This window comes from Zootoca vivipara, chromosome 3 (assembly GCF_965207765.1).
Source record: "Zootoca vivipara chromosome 3, rZooViv2.hap1.1, whole genome shotgun sequence".
NCBI lineage: Eukaryota > Metazoa > Chordata > Lepidosauria > Squamata > Lacertidae > Zootoca > Zootoca vivipara.
In genome coordinates, this window is record NC_142586.1 from 75,025,372 (window position 1) to 75,050,254 (window position 24,883).

The window sequence follows — 24,883 nt, forward strand, 5'->3', positions numbered from 1 at the left end:
AGGAAAATACAGATTATTATCAGCAGGAAATATGCTTTAGAAAACATGCATTTGATAGGAGATTTTAAAGGGATTTAAGACAGGGGCTAATATTAATTCAGTCTTGTTCTATCTTTCCAAGATTTTCAAAATTACTTGAGGACTCAGACTGGCAACAATACAACTGTCAATATTATAATATCTACTGTGGATTATTTACTGAGAGTTCAGGTAAAATATAATGCATGTGAACTCTAGCTTGTTGAAAAGAATTGCATCAGAATGCAAAATCATGTAACATCAAGTGTTTATTTTGCCACTTTCTTAGTTATTTAAAAGTATTTATAAACCTTTTAATGTTTGTTTTAAAAACCCCCAACAACACCCAGAACCCTATAAAACAACTTGGAGGAAAGAAAGAAAAGCCTCTCCAATCTCTCTGCTTCCAAGAGAGTATGAAAAAATAAATTCTAATGCATGGGTGGGTGGGTCAATATCACTGCTTACCAGCTAACAAGCATGAAGTAATTTTGTATTAGCTTTTCCTGATCTGTAAGTGTGGGCCCTGTACTATTGTTTTTCTATGGTTTTTTAAAGCTCTGCTTTATTATATTGCATTAGTGTTTAATGTTTTGTACTGCTGTACAATAATATTTTTTTTAAAAAAATATTGAGTACTGTAGTTTATAAATGTTTTTAAATAAAAAATAAATCCAGAGAGGAAAAGACATGTACCTAGAGAGAGTTAAGTAATACCGTGGTTTTTGTTTGTTTTTAAAATTGTTATAAATAGCAAAACGTCTAAGAACATTCCAGTAGCACCTTAGAGAGCAACTAAGTTTGTCACTGGTATGAGCTTTCATGTGCATGCACACTTCTTCAGATACACTGAAACATTGTCTCAGTACAGCGCATCATCAGAGATCTACAACCTCTCCTAGACAATGACAGTTCTCTTTCTCAAGCTCTGGGAGGAAGACCTTTCATTGCCTACAGACAGCCACCCAATCTTAAACAACTCCTCACCCACAATAATATCACCACCAGGCTTAACATGGACACTGGTACCAGAGCCTGCGATAAACCCAGATGCCAACTTTCCTGCCACATACACCTGGACAACACCATTACTGGCCCCAACAACATCAAACATACAATCTCAGGACGATTTAATTGTTCATCTTCTAACATTGTGTATGCCATCAAATGCCAACAGTGCCCTTCAGCTCTCTATTTTGGACAAACAGGCCAAACCCTACGCCAAAGGATAAATGGACATAAATCTGACATCAGGAATCACAAGACAGAGAAACCAGTAGGAGAACACTTCAATCTCCCAGGACATTCTATACAAGATCTCAAAGTAGCTGTCTTATTACAGAAAAAATTCAGAAACAGACTGAAAAGAGAAGTTGCTGAATTGCAACTCATTACCAAGCTTAAAACCTTGGAGAGACCTGGTCTGAATAAAGACATTGGATTCTTATCTCATTATACATGATAAAGCTTTCTTTAGCCATCTCACCCCTTGCTTTTTCCTGCAAGACCAATTGCAGTCGTTAACAGTCGTCAACAGTTTTACCACTCCTATCAGCCAATCACCCATTCCCACCACCCTTCTGAGTAATACCCATCTCCACCCTCTGATTACAGTGGTACCTCGGTTTATGAACACAATTGGTTCCAGAAGTCTGTTCATAAACTGCAGCAAACTTTCCCATTGAAAGTAATGGAGAGTGGATTAATCTGTTCCAGACGGTCCACGGAGTACTTAAACTGAAGCGTTCATAAACTGAAGCGAACTTTCCCATTGAAAGTAATGGAAAGTGGATTAATCCGTTCCAGACGGGTCCGCGGCATTCGTAAACTGAAAATTCGTAAACCAAGGTGTTCGTAAACCGAGGTTCCAATGTATACATAAGGGTCTGGTGACTTCTGCTTCAGTGTATCTGAAGAAGTGTGCATGCACACGAAAGCTCATACCAATGACAAACCTAGTTGGTCTCTAAGGTGCTACTGGAAGGATTTTTTATTTATTTTTTGTTTCGACAACATCAGACCAACACGGCTACCTACCTGTAAGTAGTCTAAGAATATGATCTTGTTTAATTGCCTCATGCATACTTGTGGCATCCTTCTATAGTTTCCACACCCTCAAAATAGCATGACGACAAATCTGGTGCATCAAAATTGAGATCCCCCAACTCTCTTCCAATTCCAGCTCATTGCCAAGCCATGATCTCTTGCATCTTCCCGAATATGTGAGGCTGCAAAAAGCAGCAAAGGAATCAAGCCCCAGAAAAAAAGCTAATGTAAACTAGAGATTTACTCTGTCCTCTCATGATTTTTAGTTGCAATGGAGTTTCCATTGTCTAGAAGAATTCTGGGAACTGGAACTTAAAATGACATTAGTCAGTGTCATAGTTCTGGAGACTTTCTGAACACTTTACTTTTTTAAAATTTGTCAAATGCAAATTTACTGATGTTATCTGTAATGGTTATTCAGTTAGTTGTCTAATACAAAAATAGTCTCTAGTTTCTGAGTTGTGAATTCATGCACTTTGTATATTTCTTCATCCACTTTCAGGAATCAATTAGTGATTTCTATTGGTATTACTCTGGAAAGGATGTTATTGATGAACAAGGACAACGTAATTTCTCTAAAGCAATTCAAGTTGCTAAGCAGGTTTTCAATACTCTTACAGAATATATTCAGGTAACGTTTGAAACAATCCACAAACAAGGTATAAAGTGTCTGCATGTATGGTGGGTGGTAAGAAAGAACATTTGGGGCAATAACTTTTGGCTGCACAATATAACTTCCCTCTCCTCTCCCACTAGATATATTTGGGGTGGGTGTGTCCCCCAACCCTCTAGAACAAATTTGGGGAGAGTGCAGAGAAAGAAGAGGAGAGGTTCTGTGGTGGAAGCAGAAATCCTCTAGTGGAAGCCTTTCATTGGATATTGCCCAGTAACTCTGTTCATATTCTTGTCCAAGGGATGCTTCCCTACAATTAATCCAGTCTCCATTGAAATAGGTGGACAATTTTGTGTATACAAATTATTGTGTATGTGAAGGTGAATGGGAAACCCATTTTTCACAGGGACTCCATGGGCTTGGGCTAAGCGTGTGAGTTTGTTCTCAAAGACGTTTCCTTTGTGTAACATTTTCATTAGCCATTCCCACTGTCATGACAGTAATCAGCCAGAGGCAGCTTATGTTATATTTCCTTTTCAACTTCAGTTTTGTTGTTTGTTAAAACATCTTTTTCAGGGACCATGTACGGGTAACCAGCAGAGTCTGGCGCATAGCAGACTGTGGGATGCTGTTGTTGGTTTTCTTCATGTATTTGCCCATATGCAGATGAAGCTTTCTCAGGTACAATATCTCTATATATTTTTAAAAAAATTAATTTACTTTACTTTATTAAAGAAGACAGTCACAGCTTGTAGTATCAAGGAGTACCCAAAGCTACATACTTTGTCTCTCATGGAGAGTGCTAGCCTGTTGAAAGCAGGCTGACATCCCAATTCCTGAAACTAACCATCATTGGTCAATAGAACCCTTGTCTTATCAATATTTATCCTCAGTTGATTGGTCTTCATTCATCTTCATAAACACTGATCCATATAGAGTAGCTAGGGTAGGTATCATCCCCTTTCTGCTCATCCAACGATTAATCTGATGACCAGGGAGTGGGAAATTTCATCTTCATCAGAATGCCCATCGCAGCTGTGTATGTCCTCAACTTTTGTTGTCACCAAAATCAGTGTGATCTTGGCAGCAATAAAAATTCATTGGGCAGTCACATCAGGCCCCTTAAAGTGGGAGTTAACCACCTCTGGTGTAAACATTTTTCACTTACACGAGTGTGCCCTGCTGAGACATATAACTGCACTTAACCAGAAACTTGGAGGGGGTTTCACATGCCATCTTATCCCCACCCTCCTTTTTTACACTTTGAATTCCTTTTGTTTCCCTTTCAGCTTTAAACATAGTTCCATATTACATCTGCACCAATAGAAACATGTTTAACCAGACTCATTCATGTCAGGGTTTGGCTAACCTGCTTTCAAATCCTGAGTGATATTGAAATGATTGATTTTCAATCTGAAAAATGTTAATTATTTCAAGCCACATTTCAAAGCTATTGTTTATTCATAGATAGTTTGCAATTGGTTCCAAATCAACCAATTATTGTTGGGAAAACTAAGTTTCCTTTTTAAAGATCTGATCCAAAGAGTCACATGCTGTGTTCCACCTTCCGGCCCCTCCTTTCCCATTCCACCTTCTCCATCACACAAAAGCTACTCTCGAATGTTCAAAGTGACACAGGGACCTGTAGCTGTCACAATATTATCAGAAACCAGTGAGCCCCCAATTCTAAGCCAGAGACATAGTTTTCTAAATATGATCATAGTTGCTGGGCTAAAAGAACACTGCCATGAATCTTGTATTTTATGTTGACAGGATTCTAGCCAAATTGAATTACTGAAAGAATTAATGGATCTTCAGAAGGATATGGTGGTCATGTTGTTATCTATGTTAGAAGGTAATTTCAAGTTCATTTTAAAACTGTTTTTTTTCCTTTAAAAGAAACAAACAAACCCCCAACCAAACCTTAATTGACTTTTTTCAAATTGCAAAGAGGTAAGAAAAATTGGTGCCAATGGAAGATTTCTTCCTAATACTCATATGATCTATTTACCTTCCCGCTGGAGCGGTACCTATTTATCTACTTGCACTTTGACGTGCTTTCAAACTGCTAGGTTGGCAGGAGCTGGGACTGAGCAATGGGAGTTCACCCCGTCGCGGGGATTTGAACCACCGACCTTCTGATCGGCAAGCCCTAGGCGCCACCAGCATCCCCTAATGTACTTGCACAATGTAAAATGTAAAAGCACAATGTAAAATGTTAAGTTTTACTGTTATTGTGTAAAGGTTGTAGAGAAAACAGTATTTACTAACATAACTTGCTTTTTTTTGTTTCTATGGGTTTCAGTTTTATAAACAGTCTTCATAAAAGCCTCAAAACAGAATTTATACAAAATGGATCACTTTTTATCCAAATGCACAAATTATTCAAAGCTTGACTTCTGTTTCTTTTTGTTCATAAGCCCTTTTCTATCTTTTCTTTGCATCTTGTGGCCTTCTAGCTGAAATTATTTCAGAATGTTTTTGTTTTATAGCCAGCCAATGCGTCTGTTATTGGATTCGTGATTTCCCACGAACACAAGTTGCAATGCGTATGAAATTGCTTTTACCCACATGTTTTATTTGGTTCCCTTCTTTAAGGCGGCAGTGGGGAACCTTTTTGGCCCAGCAGACCAGATCCTTATCTGTTTCCAGTTTTACAAGCCAACTTTGACAGGGGGACGTGAGCATCCACTTGTCAATCACCTTGGCATCATTATGCCAGATAACTGAGAGGTGGGTTGTTGTGCCCACCTGTCAAAATCTCTTCCACAGCAAAATGCCCCAACAGCCAGTTGTGGTTACCAGGTACTTGGCAGCCACAGTGCAAGAGGCTTTGCCAGCCCTGTGCTTGCCAGTGCTGAGCATAGGGCTGGATTTGCTCCTTTCCACAGTGGTTGTGTGATTGAGTTCCCCGCAGGAAATTTGGTCACACAGCCCATGCAGCAGCCTCCAGCTCACTACCCCTCAGCTGATGGGTGGCAGTGTCAATCCTGCTTTCTACAAAGATCAGCTGTGCAATCTGATTTCCCACAAGAAACTCAGCTGGGCAGCCAATTCAGCTGGTCTCTACCTGCCACACACCTGGTGACAACAGATGGGCGTGGCTAGGGGGAAACAGCCTTGTAAGCCAAATTGGGACCCATGCTGGGCCAAATTTGGTATGTGGGTTAGAGGTTCCTCACCCCTGCTTTAAAGCAAGGCAACAGCCATATTCACTACTGACCCGCATGTAAATTCTATCTGTAAATGAACACTGGAGATATTTCAGTAAACAGGAAATCTGGGTAAATGCTAAAGAAGTAAAGGCCTAAATCCAACACAGAGTTAAGCATCCGTAATCCAGTTGATTTCAGTAGGCTTCAGCAAGTTTAACACTTTGTTGTATTCATATCATGATGTTTAAGCAATCTTTTAAGGCGTATAACAAAAAGTATGGAATGTTACAAGCCTGATTATTTTTCTCCTAACGTAAACGTTGCTCACCCCCTGATTTACTATCAGTAGTTCAAAATGCTCATCTCTGAAATTCTATCTAGTATTTTTTATTGATGTCTGGAATAGTTAACAAGGCATTATATATCTCTAGTTGTTAACTGAGTAAATATTTTAATAAAAATTTCAATGCACTTTTCCACATTCAGGTAATGTTGTGAATGGCACAATCGGCAAGCAGATGGTTGACATGCTAGTGGAATCCTCCAACAATGTAGAAATGATTTTAAAGTTTTTTGATATGTTCCTAAAACTGAAGGATTTAACTTTCTCTGATGCATTCAAAGAATATGATCCCGACGGAAAGGGTATCATTTCAAAAAGAGATTTCCACAAAGCCATGGAGAGCCACAAACACTACACTCAATCGGAAACCGAGTTTTTGCTCTCATGTGCCGAAACAGATGAGAATGAGACTTTGGACTATGAAGAATTTGTGAAACGGTTTCATGAGCCAGCCAAAGACATTGGCTTCAATGTTGCTGTCCTCCTGACAAACTTGTCAGAGCACATGCCTCATGACACTCGGTTGCAGACTTTTCTTGAACTGGCGGATAGTGTTTTGAACTATTTCCAGCCCTTCTTAGGGCGTATAGAGATAATGGGTAGCGCAAAGCGCATTGAACGAGTTTACTTTGAGATAAGTGAATCAAGTCGGACACAGTGGGAAAAACCTCAAGTTAAAGAATCAAAGAGACAGTTTATATTTGATGTAGTAAATGAAGGAGGGGAAAAGGAAAAAATGGAGCTCTTTGTTAATTTTTGTGAGGACACCATATTTGAAATGCAATTGGCAGCTCAGATCTCTGAATCAGATTTGAATGAGAGGTCTGCAAATAAAGAAGAAAATGAGAACGAGAAACCCGAGGAACAGGATCCCAGAATGGGCTTCTTCTCTCTAGTAACTGTTAAATCAGCTTTAGTAGCTCTCAGGTATAACATAATGACACTCATGAAAGTGCTAAGCATGAAAAGTATCAAGAAGCAGATGAAGAAGATGAAAAAGATGACCATGAAAGACATGGCAATGGCTTTTTTCTCCTCCTATTGGAGCATTTTAATGGGCTTAATGCATTTCATATCAAGTGTCTTCCGAGGCTTCTTTCAAATCATGTACAGTTTGCTGCTTGGAGGAAGCCTAGTTGAAGGGGCTAAGAAAATCAAAGTGGCTGAACTCTTAGCCAACATGCCTGACCCTACTCAAGATGAGGTGCGTGGTGAAGGGGAAGAAGCGGAAAGAAAGCCAACAGAAGCTCCCCTGCCTGCAGAAGACCTGACCGATCTCAAAGCTTTGTCAGAAGATAGTGACCTCCTCTCTGACATATTTGGCTTGGATTTAAAAAGAGAGGGAGGACAATATAAACTAATCCCACATAATCCCAATGCAGGCTTAAGTGATTTGCTGAGCAGTCCTTCTTTACTCCCCTTACCCGATGTGCAAGAAAAAATACAGGTACACACTATAATTTGTATGTCTTTACTGTTTAAATCTGGTTTTTAGACTTTTAAAATTTGTTTTTAGGAAATATAAATCAGCACATCATGCATGTTGATCCCATTTTTCAATGGATTAACAGCTACAGAGTATTCTCTCTAGAGAGGCATGCCTGGCACCATCACTATTTGTTATTTGAACTTTAATTTTCTGTCGTATCTTAGTTGTGTGGGTTGTGCTGAATCTGTGAACCGCCCTCAGATTCTGTGAACCGCCCTGAGACCTCCATGCATAGGGCAATATATAAATCCAACAAATAAATAATAAAAAAATAAATAATAAATACTCTTCCGTACTTATCAGTGAACACTCTAGGTCACTTCTACTACTGTTTCTCATGTTGGTTTGTGTAAGTTGCTTTCACCTTTTGTGAAAAATACAACCAACAACAAAAATAATATTGAGCAAGCAAAGCTTTCATCTTTCTAAAGTGACATGGTTAGAGCTCCTCATCTACTCTGCTTATAATTGGTTTGAGTTTTAAATAGAAAACAATGTTTTCAAGTAAATAGGAGTGTCCTCATTTTCTACTCAACGTGAACATTAGTATATTTTAAATGACATACTCAAGGCTATGGTGCTGGGTTTGGGTAGGATTTTAAAAAAACATGACTTGAAAGTAGTGCAGTGCCATAATTGTTTCCTCCTTATTTGTTGAAGGACCAGAAGGTGAACGAAGATGAAAAGGATGAGAAAGAAGAAACTAAATTTGTACCTGAGAAAGCAGAGTATGTGTCAATATTTCTACCACTTATGAATATTGTAGTCTTAAATGCACTTGGAAGCAAAACACATTGAAATAAATGACAACTCAGTTGTATTTATGTCCTTATCTTCTAACATAGGCATCCCCAAACTTCGGCCCTCCAGATGTTTTGGACTACAATTCCCATCTTCCCTGACCACTGGTCCTGTTAGCTAGGGATCATGGGAGTTGTAGGCCAAAACATCTGGAGGGCCGCAGTTTGGGGATGCCTGTTCTAACAGCTCAGTTATATAGAGGAGTACAGTGATCACTTTAGCAGTCGTTGTTTTAAAGTGTTTTACATCCTATGTGCTTCAATGTGAATTAATTATTTTGCAATTGCTTTGTAAAGACCTTTCCCTTTTTAACCCACATTTATTTTCTTCCCACTGTGTTAAATCCATTATAAGTGTCTTGTATCTTAAGGGCTTTTATATGTCCTTATCCATTATACATTTCCCTAAATGCCCTTTCCAGCTGTGATCATTTCACATACAGTAAGTGCTTGAAAGAGGACCCAGTCTTCTTTAAAGTGCCCATGAAACCTGTGATTGACGCAGCTTGTTTCTTTTTCCAATGAGAGATTATATTTTAATTAGTAGAGTGTGACTCACAATAAGATTTATGCTTTTAGGGGAGAAGATGGAGAAAAGGAAGAGAAAGCAATAGAAGATAAAGCAAAGCAGAAACAGAGGCAGCATCACAAACACAGGCATGGTGAGCCAGAAACACAAGAATCAGCCTTCTGGAAGAAAATTATTGCATACCAGCAGAAACTTCTTGTAAGTGGAATAAGTCATCTCTGAAGAGCAGGGAAAGCAATTTTCCTCTCAATTGCAGCACTGGACGGAGAGGAACCTCTCCTCCAAGGCCACCTCTGTGATGTGGAGGAGCCTGCCCCGAACTCTGCTGATGGGCATATATCAGCAGAGGGGGTGGTATGTGTGCTACCTGCGTGTCTGGGCCCACTTTGGCAATGACCATTTTTGTTCTGGCCACACCCATTACTAGCATGTGGTCCTCTGAGGGTTGATCAGCAGCCCTTAGAAGATTAGCCAACCCTGCTTTATCTGATCATGGCTAAAAGACCAAAATCATGACTCACTTGGATTATGTGAATTCCTTAATGAACACCAAAAAAAGTATTTGCTGGTGAATGTAAATGTGCCATCGGATCTAATGCACACCTTAATTTTCGCAACGTAATTTGGCCAAAAAAGGTGAGCATTAGATTTGAGTAAATACGGTAATCTCTTTCAAGATCACATTCTGTATGTTAATTGAGCTAAACTATTCAAATGTAAGTATTTAGTGCATTTAACATTTATTATTTTGTCTTTCAGAACTATTTTGCTCGGAATTTCTACAATATGAGGATGTTGGCTTTGTTTGTTGCATTTGCCATTAATTTCATTCTGCTCTTCTATAAGGTAACTCCTTCATGTTTTCATCCACTGATGTGTAAATGAAGTACCCTAAAAATGAAAATGTATACAGAAAGTATAGGTAAAGGTAAAGGGACCCCTGACCATTTGGTCCAGTCGCGGATGACTGGGGTTGTGGCACTCATCTCGCTTTACTGGCCGAGGGAGCCGGCGTACAGCTTCCGGGTCATGTGGCCAGCACGACAAAGCCGCTTCTGGCGAACCAGAGCAGAGCGCGGAAAACAAACCCCAAACCTTAATTGACTTTTTTCAAATTGTAAAGAGGTAAGAAAAATTGGTGCCAATGGGAGATTTCTTCCTAATACTCATATGATCTATTTACCTTCCCGCCAGAGCGGTACATATTTATCTACTTGCACTTTGACGTGCTTTCGAACTGCTAGGTTGGCAGGAGCAGGGACCGAGCAACGGGAGCTCACCCCATCACAGGGATTTGAACCGCCGACCTTCTGATCAGCAAGCCCTAGGCTCTGTGGTTTAACCCACAGCGCCACCACATATGCACAAAAAGTAAACATATACGCTTTCTTGTTCTTCAGCCTTCCTGGGTGATCCCAGCATATAAAAACAATCTGAGCTGAAAACTGACATTTTAAGAGCAAAAAAAGGTTACATAGCTTATCACTGTATGACACACACAAATCTAGTTCAGTGTATTGTCTTTACTGACCATCAGTGATTCTTCCAGGTTTCGGAGAGGGTTTGCCCTTACCAGGAGATGTCAGAGATTGAACCTGGGGCTTTCTGCATCCAAAGCATGTACTTTACCACCAAGCTATGGGTCATCCCCAAAAGAGCACAAGATCCTGGGGGGGGGGGGAGAGAAAGAATACACAGATCGGGAGGGGTGCAGGGATGAGGTGGGGGTGACCGGCTAAATACCCTCCAGCCACAGAGTAGTTTCCACCTGCAGCCAACCCCTCCCAGCTTCCACACACATTGTCCAGCAGCAAGACGAGTCATAGGGGAAACGGCAACAAAAACAATAGCCGCTGCCTCTGGGGCTGATCGTTCAGGCCCCAACACCCTTTGGCTTGAGTGCTCCATTCTGCCTCTAGCCTTGACTAAATCTCCATTCTCTTCCATGATGCGCTTGCTTTCTGAAACTGATTGCTCCTGTCTGCATATTCTTCCCTCTGCAGCTTCTGCTCCAGGAAAGGCGAATGCCCACTGGTCTCCGCCTTCCCCTCCTCCGTATCTCTCTCCCCGCCCCCAGTCCTCCATTCCCAGGTGCTTAGAGTCGCTGCTCTGATGCTCGCTAGGCACAAGACTAAATGTTGCCACACGTAAACAAAAAACAACTCCAGGCATTTTGCCTGCTTTTAAAAATGAAAAGAGGACATATCCGGCAGAACCAGATGTATGGCAACCCTAATGTTGCTGCTGCTGTGTATACTCTCTCCTCTCTAAATGATTTAACATGCAAACAATGGACCCAGAGTGAGACCCACAGGCTTCTGGTAAATGAATTCCTGCCTTCAGCCACGAGAGGGAGATCTAGTCCCACCTGAGCTGATCTTTACATGCACCTAGAAGTGCCCTTCATGGTATGACCAAATGTCTTTGGGCATTCAATCCATTTCTTCCTTCCTAGAACTAGGGGTTATTAGCTTGATCCAGTTTATGCTCCACACATGTAGAGCAGGAAAGTAAGAACTTTAGGAATTTGTTCCTGCCTGTCCTCCTCCTCCTACTTTTCCGGCCTGTTTTATATTGTTTGACTATTAACACTGCCAAGTTTATTGTTAATTCTTTTTTTCACTACACCAACAGGCATAAATTTTAAATGTATTTCTGAATGAGCAGATGGGTTACTGGATCTTCCAGTTGGGTCTGGGAGGTAAGTGGCTCCTCTCCCTGGAGAAGCAACCAAGTGTTTGGTCCCTGAATGCTTCAAGAGGAGGTGCCATCTTACATGCCAGGAATGCCCTCCAGGAGACTCTGAGAAATCGGGTCCTCCCTCACAAGAGGGCATGTTTTGCGGTGGGACCTGGCAATCAGGCCTTGTGTTGTGGGTGGGAACATTGGAGCGGCCACAACACCCAATTGGTGGTCCCACAATCTTGGGAGCAATTGGGCTAGCAGGACGCCAGTCAAACTGATAGAGGGACCACTACGTAAGCTGATGCACTGCCCTGAGCTTCCTCTTTCGGGCTCAGTGCATCAGAACACCTGCCCACCTCTCCCTATATTTAGGGCTTGCGCTTGACCTTGCTATGCCGTCGTGTGTCGCCTGTCATTGGGACATGGGCACAGCAGGAATTTTCCCCACTTGGCTGATTGGCTGGTGCTATTTGGGTTTCGCCTGCCATGTAACAAATCGTCACAACTTGTAAGGTTGCGGATAGGCTCTGGTTGAGGTGGATAGGGGTGGCAGGATGCCTAGCCATCCCTATGTGTTGGGTATTCCTTTAAGAAGGAATCCACAGACTCATAGTTGGTCTTCCCCGTGCAGGGTTGTGCTGTCCCAGGTGTTCACCGAAGGCTGACCTATGGTTGGTGCCCAGAGTCAGCGCTGCCTGCAGGGCTGCAGGTAGCTAGTCAAACCAGAGCCTATGCCACTACTCACTTGATTTGTAATCAATAAAGTTGTGGCCTAAATTCTGCCAAAAACCAAACCAAAAATTTGAGTCCTGACTGGATTTATTCCTAGGCCTGGTTAAAGGGTCTCCACACGCAACAGAAATTCACAGTCAGGGCATTTTTATTTTTTCTACTCACTTCAATTTATTTCAACAGGTCTCCACATCTGCAGTGGCTGGAGAAAAGGAGGTCCCTGTGGTTAATATTGCTGAAAACTCCAAGCTAAGCAGCTTAGAAAGTCCGTCCCATAGAATCATCACAGTGCACTATGTCCTTGAAGAAAGTAGTGGCTACATGGAACCCACACTCCGCATTTTAGCCATTCTGCACACAGTCATTTCCTTTTTCTGCATCATTGGATATTACTGTCTGAAAGTAAGAGGACAAGGAATTCATACATTTCCACTGAAGTAGTTACAAATAACGTCTTGTATCTTTAAATATTTCTTTTGGCTTGTGTGCAGGATGCTTTTTCAATCACACACACAGTTCCCTCAATTAAAATATCCAGGGCACTGGGAGTCAATGAAGGTCTTGCTTTGAAGTAATGATACTAAGGATCTTGTAAAATGTGCTATAAATATGAAATATTGTTAGATACAGCACATTGAAATGTTTCAGAAGTGGCAAGAGGAACAGTAGAAAACCCGCAATACCTTGATATCCTATTTTATCAAAGATTTAAGAGTCAAAGTTAGATTTCTCTGTTTAAAACAAAATCTTCAAAATAAGATAATTGGAATAATTAATTGGTCAAGTACCAAACATACTTGGAATTTTGCTTCGACTACATTGCAATGTAAACGTACCTTATACAAACACTGTTCCACTCACAATACAATAGCGAAGTGATCCAGTTCACTTTATACGATATATACTTCCTTTAAGAAATTGTACAGTTCATTCAGTCTGCATTTCCCCCAACAACCAGCTGTTCTTAAGATATTGTTGCTCCAAGTGCTGTAGAACATTTAAATCAAATGTTGGTATGTTTATGTTTGGTTGCAGGTTCCACTGGTTATATTTAAACGAGAAAAGGAAGTCGCACGGAAATTAGAATTTGATGGGCTGTATATTACAGAACAACCTTCAGAAGATGATATTAAAGGGCAGTGGGATAGACTTGTCATCAACACACAGTAAATATTTTTCTTCTCCCACCCCCTATCTTTCCTGAAGCTTGTGTAAATGTATCTCAATTTTGGAAGTAGCGAATTGTGATTGGATTCATCTGCAGTACAGAAAACTCCAGCTATAACTATTTTATATAGCTATAAACTATTTTATATAGCTATAAAATGTACATTTTAGCTTGCTTTGTTGTGAGGATATCAGTAAAAAAATCTTCCATTTTGCAAATAGCAGTTTTGTTTTCAATGGCATGCCTATACTTGAAACATAAATGTTGGTTCACAAGTCAAGTTGGTTCTCTTTTACTTAAATTAAAATGATATGCATTTTTAAATCCATCTAACACATGGAAGGTGACACGTCCAATTATTTATTCATGTTTCATCCTTTTAAATGTACAGTGGTACCTTGGTTTAAGTATACAGTTGGTTCCAGAAGTCTGTACTTAACCTGAAGCGTACTTAACCTGAAGCGAACTTTCCCATTGAAAGTAATAGAAAGTGGATTATTCCATTCCAGACGGTCCACGGAGTACTTAAACTGAAGCATACTTAACCTGAAGCGAACTTTCCCATTGAAAGTAATGGAAAGTGGATTAATCCGTTCCAGACAGGTACGCAGAGTACTTAAACTGAAAGTACTCAAACCGAAACGTACTTAAACCGAGGTATGACTGTATAGAGAGAACCTGGCACTTTTATTCATGCTATATATTTTAAAGAGAATGGGTTAACTGTGCACATTCACCAGGTCTCATGAGGAATACAGTTTGCACATAATCCAGCCATGAACTTTGCACATTTCCTAGTCAATATACATAATCTCCAACAGGCCTTGGGAAATGTGCATATAGTGACATCATCCAGCCATGAACTTTGCACATTTTCTGGTCATTATGCATAATCTCCAACTGCTCAGTTTAGCATTACATGTGAACTGACGCATCATGTATCTCCATATAGTTAAGTTACATCAATAATGGTTAAAAAGAAGAAATCTGGTGCAAGCATTGGCCCAGACTAATCACTAAAGATGTGAATTTTCCTCCCATAAAAGAAGACGATTACCAAAAATAGGTATTTCTTCTACTCATGAAAGGGATATTTAGTACACACACAGCTTAACAGAATCTGCAGAAAAACCTGAAATAAGGTCATTTTTGCATCTCGTAGGCAAAAGTTTATTTTGTGTCACAATAGAGACCAGCAATCCAGTACACTTTAAACAAAACTTCACATGAAACAATGTTGGGTTGTGGGAGTTCTGTGGACACATTGATGCATCTGAATGGGAAATTTCACTAGGGAAGGAAGACATTCCTACTGGATTTTTTTTTTTTTGTAATTAGGACTACCTGTGTAAACTAAACCTATAATAAATTGAATTATGGAATGAATTTATTTAGTAAACCTATACCATATTATAAATACATTTGGATTAGGTAGTTTATTGAGCTTTTCCTGTAGGCAATTCCTACAATAGTGTTACCTGTGAATTTGATATTTAGAAAAATGTTTACTCATATGAGTGCTATCTTACTTTTGTATATCTTTAGATCGTTTCCTAACAACTATTGGGACAAGTTTGTAAAAAGAAAGGTAATGTTCTTATTATAGTTGAATTCTGTAATTTAGAATTTGTCTAAATTACTTATACATGTCCTTTTGTATCATTATAACTTGTATCCATTATTATTAATTTAATGCAGTTATATAAAGCCTTTCTGCAGAGGTATTGCCCCCCATTTCAGAGAACTGTGATTTGCTCCACAGTTTGGACAGACTATACTTGGAACATGCAAATTAGACAACATGTCTCCAAGCTTTCTATGCACGGTTCACTGAGGTGTGCTTAAAAAACACACACTAAGATGGTCCAAGGGTATTGTACAGAAAAGAGATGGCTGCTCCATAGTTTCATAGGGACAGCCATCCTTTTTTCTATACACACCATAACATACCGCGACTTCCAGGGGTGTTGCACCCACAAGGTTTTACACATGCACAGCAGGTGGTGCACTTTCAAGCTGCTGCAAACATGCAGAAAGTTTTAAATCAAGAAAGAATGAAGCAGTGACCCTTCAGAGCACTTGGGTAGTATTTCTAAATCAGTGTGTTTTGAAACTGGGGTTTTTTGGGTTGTTTTTTTTAATTGCATGCATTTGGGATGGAACAGACATGCTAGTCGACTCTTAGTGCAAGGGACATGGGCTGGATCAAGAATGTTTTGTCCATCTGTAACCATGACTGCCTACAGAAGGCTCTGCAGCTGGCACTGTTACAGAGATAAGAAAGCACACTTTACACATTGACTGGGGCCCACTGCTCTTCTTTCCATCTAACAATTAATCAGCATTGTCAGAGGAGGACAGGCTAGCTTATGTGTTAAAAATGTTCACATGGCCCAATCCATAGCACTTACCCTGGCTACAAGTTGAAAACCACCCTTCCTACCAGCAGCTTTGCTTGGCCTAGGGAGAACAAATCTTCAACCAGAAATTCTGCATTCTAATTGTTTCTTTAGGAAGATGCTAACTGAAAGGAAATTGATACACCTTATATGAAAAAAAAATGATATAAGATTTGTGTAATATCTATGTATAGACTATATTTACACATAAATTTAGCCAATTTAGTTATTTATATAACTATTTTTTTCTTTATTTGTGCACATAACCAGCCTTAAGCTTATGGCTGCTGCTGCTGCTGCTGCTATACACAGAGCAGATCTCAGTTCCTGACTGAAGTCTCCGTGTTCATTTTGCCACATAATTGATCAATCAGTTTTATGCACATATATTGTGAATGGGCTGTTGAAATAATTTGGATTCAGCTGAAATATAACCTGTTTTATTAGGTTTCCAAAGTAGAGAGAAAAATAACAATCACCTCCATTCTTCTAGGTTATGGATAAATATGGAGAGTTCTATGGAAAGGACAGAATCAGTGAATTGCTGGGAATGGACAAAGCTGCTCTAGATTTCAGTGATGCTAGAGAAAAAAAGAAACCCAAAAAAGATAGTTCTTTATCAGCTGTGTAAGTTTTCAAAAAAATGTTTTTTTTAAAAAAAATTAAGCATGTTTTCATATGTAGAGCCTACAGTTCTTAGGCTTTTAAAGAGTGACTATTTTTAGTTAATAGTGACTTGATAGTCTTAAGCAGTACATGTGTTGGGTGCCGATGAAAAAAATTAAGTTTCCTATTGTATTTGCGCTGTGAAGAAAAAGACAACTTGCTTGGTAGCTTTTAAACAACAGCTACCAGAATTTCCTATCTTGGTAACACCCCTGGCCTTGACAGTAAGGGAAAAGGAGACTCCAAGTTAGTCATACTCAAGTGCCATTGAAATCAGTAAAACTTAAACAAGATGTGACTTTTCCATTAGTTTCAATGGAAGCTAAGTATGACAGCCTTAATGTGGATTGGCACCAATGACAGTAACACAAATAAGTTAAGAGATGTCAGCTTCTTGGAGGAAAAAGTATAAATGCAGTGTTGTTCCAGTGGGGGTTTCTGAACAAAAGTAAAAATAGTATCACCAGAATCTGCCCCACTCCCACTTTTAACAATAGCAATAGCAGGAATTAAAATGATATTCATATGAATTGGTTCTAAGACAGCTATGTTGAAAACAGGGCAGTGATGGCTTGATACCCAGACTGAATGAGGTAATTGTTACATATTAATATAGTGTTATTTCCTACTGTGTCTTTCATATATTTTTTCCAGACTGAATTCTATTGATGTAAAGTATCAGATGTGGAAATTAGGAGTTGTTTTCACTGATAATGTAAGTTTATGCCATCAAATATATATTAAGTACTAAAGCAGGAAACTGGTTTAGAGTTTGAGATTTGGCTATTTTAAGTGAGGTTGAAAATGTATGCTTTGCTATATTAAGACTCTAAACATATACATATGGCCAATTCCATTTGATATTCACGTGTAATGTAGTGTAAGTTTTATTGTATCGGAGAAAGTCTATTTATCACATGTAAGGGATTGTTTAGCTTTGCATTTGATAAAGTAAGCTGTTGGCTATGACTACTCATGCTGCAATAAACAAGCATTTTCCATGCTGTTTCCTTGTAGATGTAACTATTCAACATTTTTCAGAGCTAGAACTGAACACATTGCAAAGCTCACCTAGAGGGCATAAAATCATCCTGATGAGATATAGTGGTTCCTCGTGTATCCCAGTTATTGTAATGACTTGCTAGACCCTGTGTTAATGATAAATGATATTGGCTGTTTTTGTTATATAGACCTTGAAATCGGATATCCTCTCTCCCCAATTCATTCCTTTACTTACAAAAGCAGGCTTTTGGTAGAGGTTTTAACAAGGTTATTTAAAAACAGCACAAACATTTGTTCATTTAAAAAGAATATGAGTTAAATAAAACTGATTTAAAATGTTTAAAATCATATTTTTTTGTATTTATTTGGCAGCTGTTATGATCAGAGCTAGGGCACCAGGAATCTTGTACCTGGTTGTATAAATTACTGAGTTATTTGGTTTTGCAGTTGAGTCCAGTTAATCACAATTATCATGTTGTCTGCCTTTTTTCTAATTTTGTTTTACGCTTTCTCCCTGAAGTCTTTTCTGTACCTTGCTTGGTATATGACCATGTCAGTCCTTGGTCATTACAACAACTTTTTCTTTGCTGCTCATCTTCTTGACATAGCAATGGGATTCAAAACGTTGCGAACTATTCTGTCATCAGTAACTCACAATGGCAAACAGGTAATGTTGTCTTTTCTGTCATTAACTACACTATCCTTTAAAACCAAGTTGGTAAGGAGGAACAATTATACAAACAGAACAGATAGAAACAACAGGGTTAAGTTTCATCATGTTTGTCCTAAAAATTCAAAGGATAAGTCAGTCATACTTGCAACTCTGATTTTGCTTAATTAGTTCTAAAAACATGCAACGTGTACTAAGAATGTCTTAACCAGCACCATGTTATCAGTGATACTAAAGCCTCTTTTCCTGGGGCCGCAATGAGCGAGGAGGAAAAAGCAAAAGTTGCCTCCTCTCTTCTGCCATTACCGTAGGTATGGATCACTGGATCCTCAAACTGAAGGTCACAATTGGCTACAACCCAAAACTTCAAGTCAATATGCTGAAGCATCTCAATATGATAAGTCAAATCATATTGCTGTACTCTTAATTCATATATCATGTGACTTCTTTTTTTTTTTAGCTTGTGCTCACAGTAGGATTACTGGCAGTGGTAGTTTACCTGTACACAGTAGTCGCATTTAATTTTTTCCGCAAATTCTACAATAAGAGTGAAGATGGAGATATGCCAGACATGAAGTGTGATGATATGCTAACGGTAAATATTACTTCGACTTTTATTCATCTTCCCTTCTGTTGCTAATACAAGTTCTCGATGCCATTTATATAACTCAGTATGGTTATTATAAACATAAAGCTTTCAGAAAAAGGAAGGTTCTGTTACTATAAATTGACAATGGCAAAATGATGTAGTAATTTGATTTCTCTACAAATACTAGAAATAATCTGTAGTCAGAATAAGGACATCTCAAAAGCTTGCTCACTATTGGATAATAGTGACAATCAGGAAAGCTGGGGTGATGATTTCTCGTTAGCTGACTTTTGGTCAGGTTTCAAAGTTACAGACAGAACTAGTAACATACCAACTGTTTATACAGTACAACCAAAACTACGTTTATGATAACACTGGAGTGAATGAATTTGTCTGTCTCTGAAGCCTGAACTGAAGTCACGTGGGGGGTGGGGGTGGAATTAAACTCTTAAAAATATTTGTAAGGTTTCTCCTTTCAAGCCAGATACTTTAACCCTTTCTTTACAAAAGCATTGTAAAATAATATCAATAGTTATGAATCCAAGGGCTAGTGCCAATATGCAACATCCTGTCTCCAGCAGGTGGGCCTTGCTAGTTTCTGTATTTATGCCAAACAACAAAGTGAAACTGCCAATAAATTAAAAACAACAAATTTAAAAGAAAGCTGTATTCTGTACACAGATATCCCAATCCATGTGGGAAGCTGGCTCCTTCCCATGTGAATGTTCCTAGTTTCCAGTGATCAGCCGTTCAGGAGGGATATTTTAGCAAGCAAATTTTGTATGAATATAGGAAAAATAATTAGTATGCCTTGTTTTCTACAGTTTTTGAGAACAAAGTAATTGCCCACTGTATTCATCATTCATAATAATAATAATAATAATAATTTATTTATACCCCGCCCATCTGGCTAGGTTTCCCAGCCAACTCTGCGCAGTTTCACATTGGTAACTGCTTCTGTGTAGCCTAAAAATAAGTTTTGCTGCTGATTTAAGCAGTGGTGAAGCCGCAGTCAACAGCCCAGCAGCAATCCTCGTGGGAATGAAATTCTGTAAGAGGGCACTGCCACACTGCCAGCCTGCTGATGGCAGCTTCACCACTGCTTCAAGCAGTGTTTTGTTACAGAAAGGCAACTGGAACCCTCTGCTGACTCCTGTTGTAAAGGTAACTCCCCTCAAAAAAAAAATCATCCTCACTGAGAAACTTGAAGACTCCCACCACCCCACCCCCCCAAAAAAAAATTGTACAGGGGCTTAATGGTCCCCCCATCAAAGCATGGAAAGGTTTACCCTGGTGATAGATAGGGACTAGGGGGCGTTCAGGCTTGAGGCTGGTGTAGGTTTGTTATGTCCAAACCAGGCCAGGATCTTTGAGTGCTTCTCTGGAGTGTGAGGCTCTGTCACCCCTTTTCCTTCAGGTAAACAGACCTGCATCCCCACTCTCTTTGCAGCCACACATTTATCTGAAATTCTGACTGAAAGATCAAGGCGCAGTTTAAGCCTGATGCAGATTAATAAATAGCCATAACAGATGTAGAATGTGCATTTTTTAATATTACTGTCTTTTCCCATGTGTTCGTAGTGCTATATGTTTCACATGTATGTGGGAGTGCGTGCTGGTGGTGGAATTGGTGATGAAATTGAAGACCCAGCAGGCGATGAATATGAAATCTATCGAATCATCTTTGATATTACATTTTTCTTTTTTGTAATAGTTATTCTCCTCGCTATCATCCAAGGTACATATGCATGGTTTTTCAGTTTGTATTGTATTTTTAATTGACTAAATTACCCTTTCCCTACTGATAACTAAAATCCCATTTTCCCTGGCACATGGAAGACACATGGGATGAAACATCATGCCACCCAATATATAAAAAACGTAAACTTCCTGTGTCTAATATATTTGTTTATGTTCAAAATCTATTTAAATTGAGTTTAGTGTAGAGATGTAAAAATTTCTGGAAATTTTGAAGCCATGGGAGGAGGGTGAAAAATGCTTTTTCCCACAGGTTAACAGAAATTGAAAAATTGAAACAATTCAGTACTTTTTTTAAAAAAAGTAAGTGTTGCATATCAAAGATCACTTTCTTACTTTAGGAACATAATGTATAAATTAGCTTAGCATAGATTTATCATGTCTGGTATATTAAAAGTACAGTTTAGTCAGACAATAATTACAAACTGAATTTATTTTTTATTGTTACAACTTAAGCTACAAGTTGCTGAACTGTAAACAACCTAGCATACAGTAAACAACCTAGCATACAACCCTGTAGTAAAACTGTTAACTATTTATTCTGAGAATTATTGGTTTATCCAGTCCTCCACAGTGTACACACATAAAAAAGAACCAGGGTTTTTGGTTTCATTTGGGGAAGGTTCTCATTTCGTGTGTGTGTGGGCAAAATCAAACGAACAAGAACAGTGGGGGCGGGGCAGGAGCATGAAAACATCCATGCTGGAGTTTTGGGGGCGGGGGCGGGGGTATAGTTAGGCTTTCAAATAACACCTATTGGATGCCTTACTTCTTATTTTCCAAAAGTCTCCAGGGAAATAGCTGAGCTTGGCTGCTGCAATTGCCCTTCCTTCCTTCCTTCCTTCCTTCCTTCCTTCCTTCCTTCCTTCCTTCCTTCCCCAGAATGCCTTGTGGAAGGAAATTAGTGTTGACATATTAGCATCCTTCCCAAAGATACTCTGTCACCTTAGAGTGTAATCGCCTAATCTGTTAGCAGTGGGTGAGCCTAAATCTAAATAGGGCTTACCATGGGTCTGTTGTGGTGGCCTCCAGCTACTACAATTCCCATCAGCCCCCGTCAGTTTTGCCAGTGGTCAGGGATGATGCAAGTTGTAGTCCATAACATCTGAAGGGCACTGTAGTAGCTACCGTTGCTATAGACAGTACTGTTCACCCAGTCAAAATAACCCCCTTTTTGGGTGCAGGTAACAAAAAATTAATATTGAACAGATGTATTTGCATACAAGGAACAGGAGATATGAGATCAGATTGCCACCAGCTCTTATTGGCATATACCTTATGACCAGGATATTTGCTATCTTTGAATGCAGTCACAGTAATCTGAGTCTCCTGCCATGCCCCATTCCATAAATATATGGCTTCTGATTCCCTGCACTATCTTTGTGAAGTTGTGCTGATGTGGATTGGTATGCCAAAAACAGCTCAATGCAGGCTCAAGACGAGCAAAGCAAGCTGAATGCTACAGGTTGATTTTACTCAATTAAAATGTAGCTGATGCCATTTGCTGAATCCCCTCCTTCCCAAGATGATATCCTTTCATGATACTGAAGGAGCAAAAACATTCTAGCTCTCATGCATCAGCTGGTATGGAAGAAAACACACCTGATTTGAAATAGCAATCACACATATTGTGCTATATAGCTGAAAATTGGAGACAAGCGAATAAGATAAAATGGTGTTGTCAGGTCTTGTATATCTCCTGAAATCTCATAAAAGCATACACTCTAGTTCCGCTTCTACAAGAACTCCAACCACAAAAGGTCCTGCAGAGCTTTGCACATGATTGGCTCATGCCCACAATCTGAGTGTGTATCATTTGCAAGAGCTTTCAGACCCAGTACCTCTTCACTCTTTCCTTTTTCTGCAACAAATCTCCCCTTCTCTTGTATTTATATTCTTGGCTCTGATATGATTTATTTCTTTCCCCTATTCTCTAAGCCACGGTCCATTACTTTTGTCGAGCTCTGTTAATGTGACTGTGTTAATAATAAGCATTCATAATGAGAACAGGAAAATGAAATGATGTAACCTCTGGATGCTGTCACATAAAGCATCTTTTAGCAATTAAGACTTGTATTCCATATACACACTCTTGTGAAGAAGGAACAAGAGATTAAAGTCAATCCACAATTACCGTATTTTTTAATGTATAAGACCAGGCATAGGCAAACTCGACCCTCCAGATGTTTTGGGGCTACAATTCCCATCATCCCTGACCACTGGTCCTGTTAGCTAGGGATGATTGGAGTTGTAGTCCCAAAACATCTGGAGGGCTGAGTTTGCCTATGCCTGTATAAGACACACGTATAAGAGACGGCCCCTATTTTTTGGAACCCAAATTAAGAGAGACAGAGCTCGAACCCAAGCCTGGGCCGCCTGCACCAGAACCCAAACCTCTGTTCATTCACCATCTGTGTATAAGACGACCCACAATTTTTGACTAATTTTTTAAATCAGAAAACATCATCTTGTACACAGAAAAATACGGTAGTTTTCTCCTCTTGTTCTATGAACTGCGCTTCAGACAACTCCAGTTTATATGGCAAATTCAAACACTTCATGTACACACTAGGGCTGGATGATATCTGGTTTTCAATATCACGTTATATCACCAACTAAACATCACAATATCCCGATATATCACAATATATATCCGCTTTGGCGGAGGGTCTCTCTGGGCCTCACTGCAGGGGAGGAGGGCCCTGCTGTGCCTCCCCATGGAAGCGGAGGACTTTGTAGGCATCCCTGTGGTGGCGGAGGGCCTTACCGCGCCTCCCCACAGATTGACAGAAATGTTTCTCTGAGTTGAACACAGATTCAGCCTCTACAGTCATATTTACTACAAACTCTGGTGGTGATTTGAGCATTCATTGCACTTAGCTTTAGTTCTGAGTAAGGTTTAAACGTGTGCATCAGATTATGACAGAGTTTACAATATCAAAAGCATCACCTTATTTGAAGTATCACCTTATTTATTACCAGGTTTAATTATTGATGCATTTGGAGAATTAAGAGATCAGCAGGAACAAGTTAAAGAAGACATGGAGGTAATACATATCAGCAATTCTGTCGTGATGTATATGGTATTTCTGTGAAATAGAAATACAGTACATGTGTAATAGAAAAATAAATTGTGTATAATTAACATGCCAGTGAGAGAATTCCAGTTTAGAATTTCCCTGGCGTACTTCTTTTACTTAGAATATATAACGGACTATTGGGTTGGCATTATGGAGCAGCACTGCATTCTGCGTGCTTATACCACCAACATTCACTGCTGTAATCTATGCCAAGCCGTGGTGGTTCTCCAAAGATTTAGGCAATGGTGTTTCCCAGCCCTGTTTCTTGAGATCCTTTTAAGCAACAAATGTTAGGGACTAATCTTCTGTATGACATGCATGTGCTCCACCTAGGGATGGAGAATAAATTAGTACCGTTCACATTTTAAAGAGAACCAACCTGATTTGCCAATCTTGTATTTATCCATGGATCAGGATGCAGCAATCAATTGGATTATGCATTTTGTGAATATTGCAATGCAGTTTCAGTTTGAAAAAATACACATTTTTGGGGGGGGAAACTTAGATGACAAATGCATTGGAAAGTGTACAGAAAAGCTTATTTTTGGGGAAATGTGTGCTTTGTAAGGGATGCATACATTTAAATGCAGCTAAATCTGAAACAAACAAACAGAAATAGGGTGCTTCATCTTCGCCTAGTTCTACTACTGATACATATAAGGCTCTTTCAGAAATAGTACAGGAAAAGGAATAGGAAAACTTGCATTTCAGCATTGACCCTTTATTATCTTTTACTTAATGGAGGGAAATCTTTTAGCATTCAGAAAGCATAGGTTGGAAAAGACGAGGATACATTTCTATTTAAGGCCTTAAAGCAAGAGATTTTGCTAAGAAAAGTTTGAACTTGGCATACAGAATTTCCTTATTTTCCTTGTACTGTTAAAGAATATTTAGATAATGTATTTTTTTACATTCTTTTTAGACCAAATGCTTTATTTGTGGGATAGGTAATGACTACTTTGACACAGTGCCCCATGGTTTTGAAACACATACTCTACAGGAGCACAACTTGGCTAATTATCTGTAAGTACTTTAGTGTCATCAAATCTGAAACATAAGAGGGGATGCAACAAGTCAATATTTCAAAGTAAAACTCTGATTAAATTTATATGGTGGTTGGAAAAGGAAGTATTTTGCTTTG

At 39.3% G+C, this 24,883-nt stretch overlaps 1 protein-coding gene across 5 annotated transcripts in view; it reads left to right on the forward strand.

The window, feature by feature from the left end:
* Window positions 1–24,883, forward strand: part of RYR2 (ryanodine receptor 2) — a 251,063-nt gene that overhangs the window by 222,881 nt on the left and 3,299 nt on the right. For all 5 annotated transcript variants that reach the window (XM_060272866.2, XM_060272867.2, XM_060272868.2 and 2 more), the window contains 18 exons: window positions 122–210; window positions 2,567–2,695; window positions 3,254–3,358; window positions 4,451–4,532; window positions 6,319–7,622; window positions 8,325–8,392; window positions 9,044–9,191; window positions 9,753–9,839; window positions 12,594–12,812; window positions 13,446–13,576; window positions 15,124–15,166; window positions 16,471–16,604; window positions 17,298–17,358; window positions 18,166–18,312; window positions 18,776–18,910; window positions 20,486–20,642; window positions 23,645–23,709; window positions 24,665–24,765. In XM_060272866.2, the coding sequence (XP_060128849.2) occupies window positions 122–210; window positions 2,567–2,695; window positions 3,254–3,358; window positions 4,451–4,532; window positions 6,319–7,622; window positions 8,325–8,392; window positions 9,044–9,191; window positions 9,753–9,839; window positions 12,594–12,812; window positions 13,446–13,576; window positions 15,124–15,166; window positions 16,471–16,604; window positions 17,298–17,358; window positions 18,166–18,312; window positions 18,776–18,910; window positions 20,486–20,642; window positions 23,645–23,709; window positions 24,665–24,765 (3,205 nt within the window). The remainder of the gene's footprint in view (window positions 1–121; window positions 211–2,566; window positions 2,696–3,253; window positions 3,359–4,450; window positions 4,533–6,318; window positions 7,623–8,324; window positions 8,393–9,043; window positions 9,192–9,752; window positions 9,840–12,593; window positions 12,813–13,445; window positions 13,577–15,123; window positions 15,167–16,470; window positions 16,605–17,297; window positions 17,359–18,165; window positions 18,313–18,775; window positions 18,911–20,485; window positions 20,643–23,644; window positions 23,710–24,664; window positions 24,766–24,883) is intronic.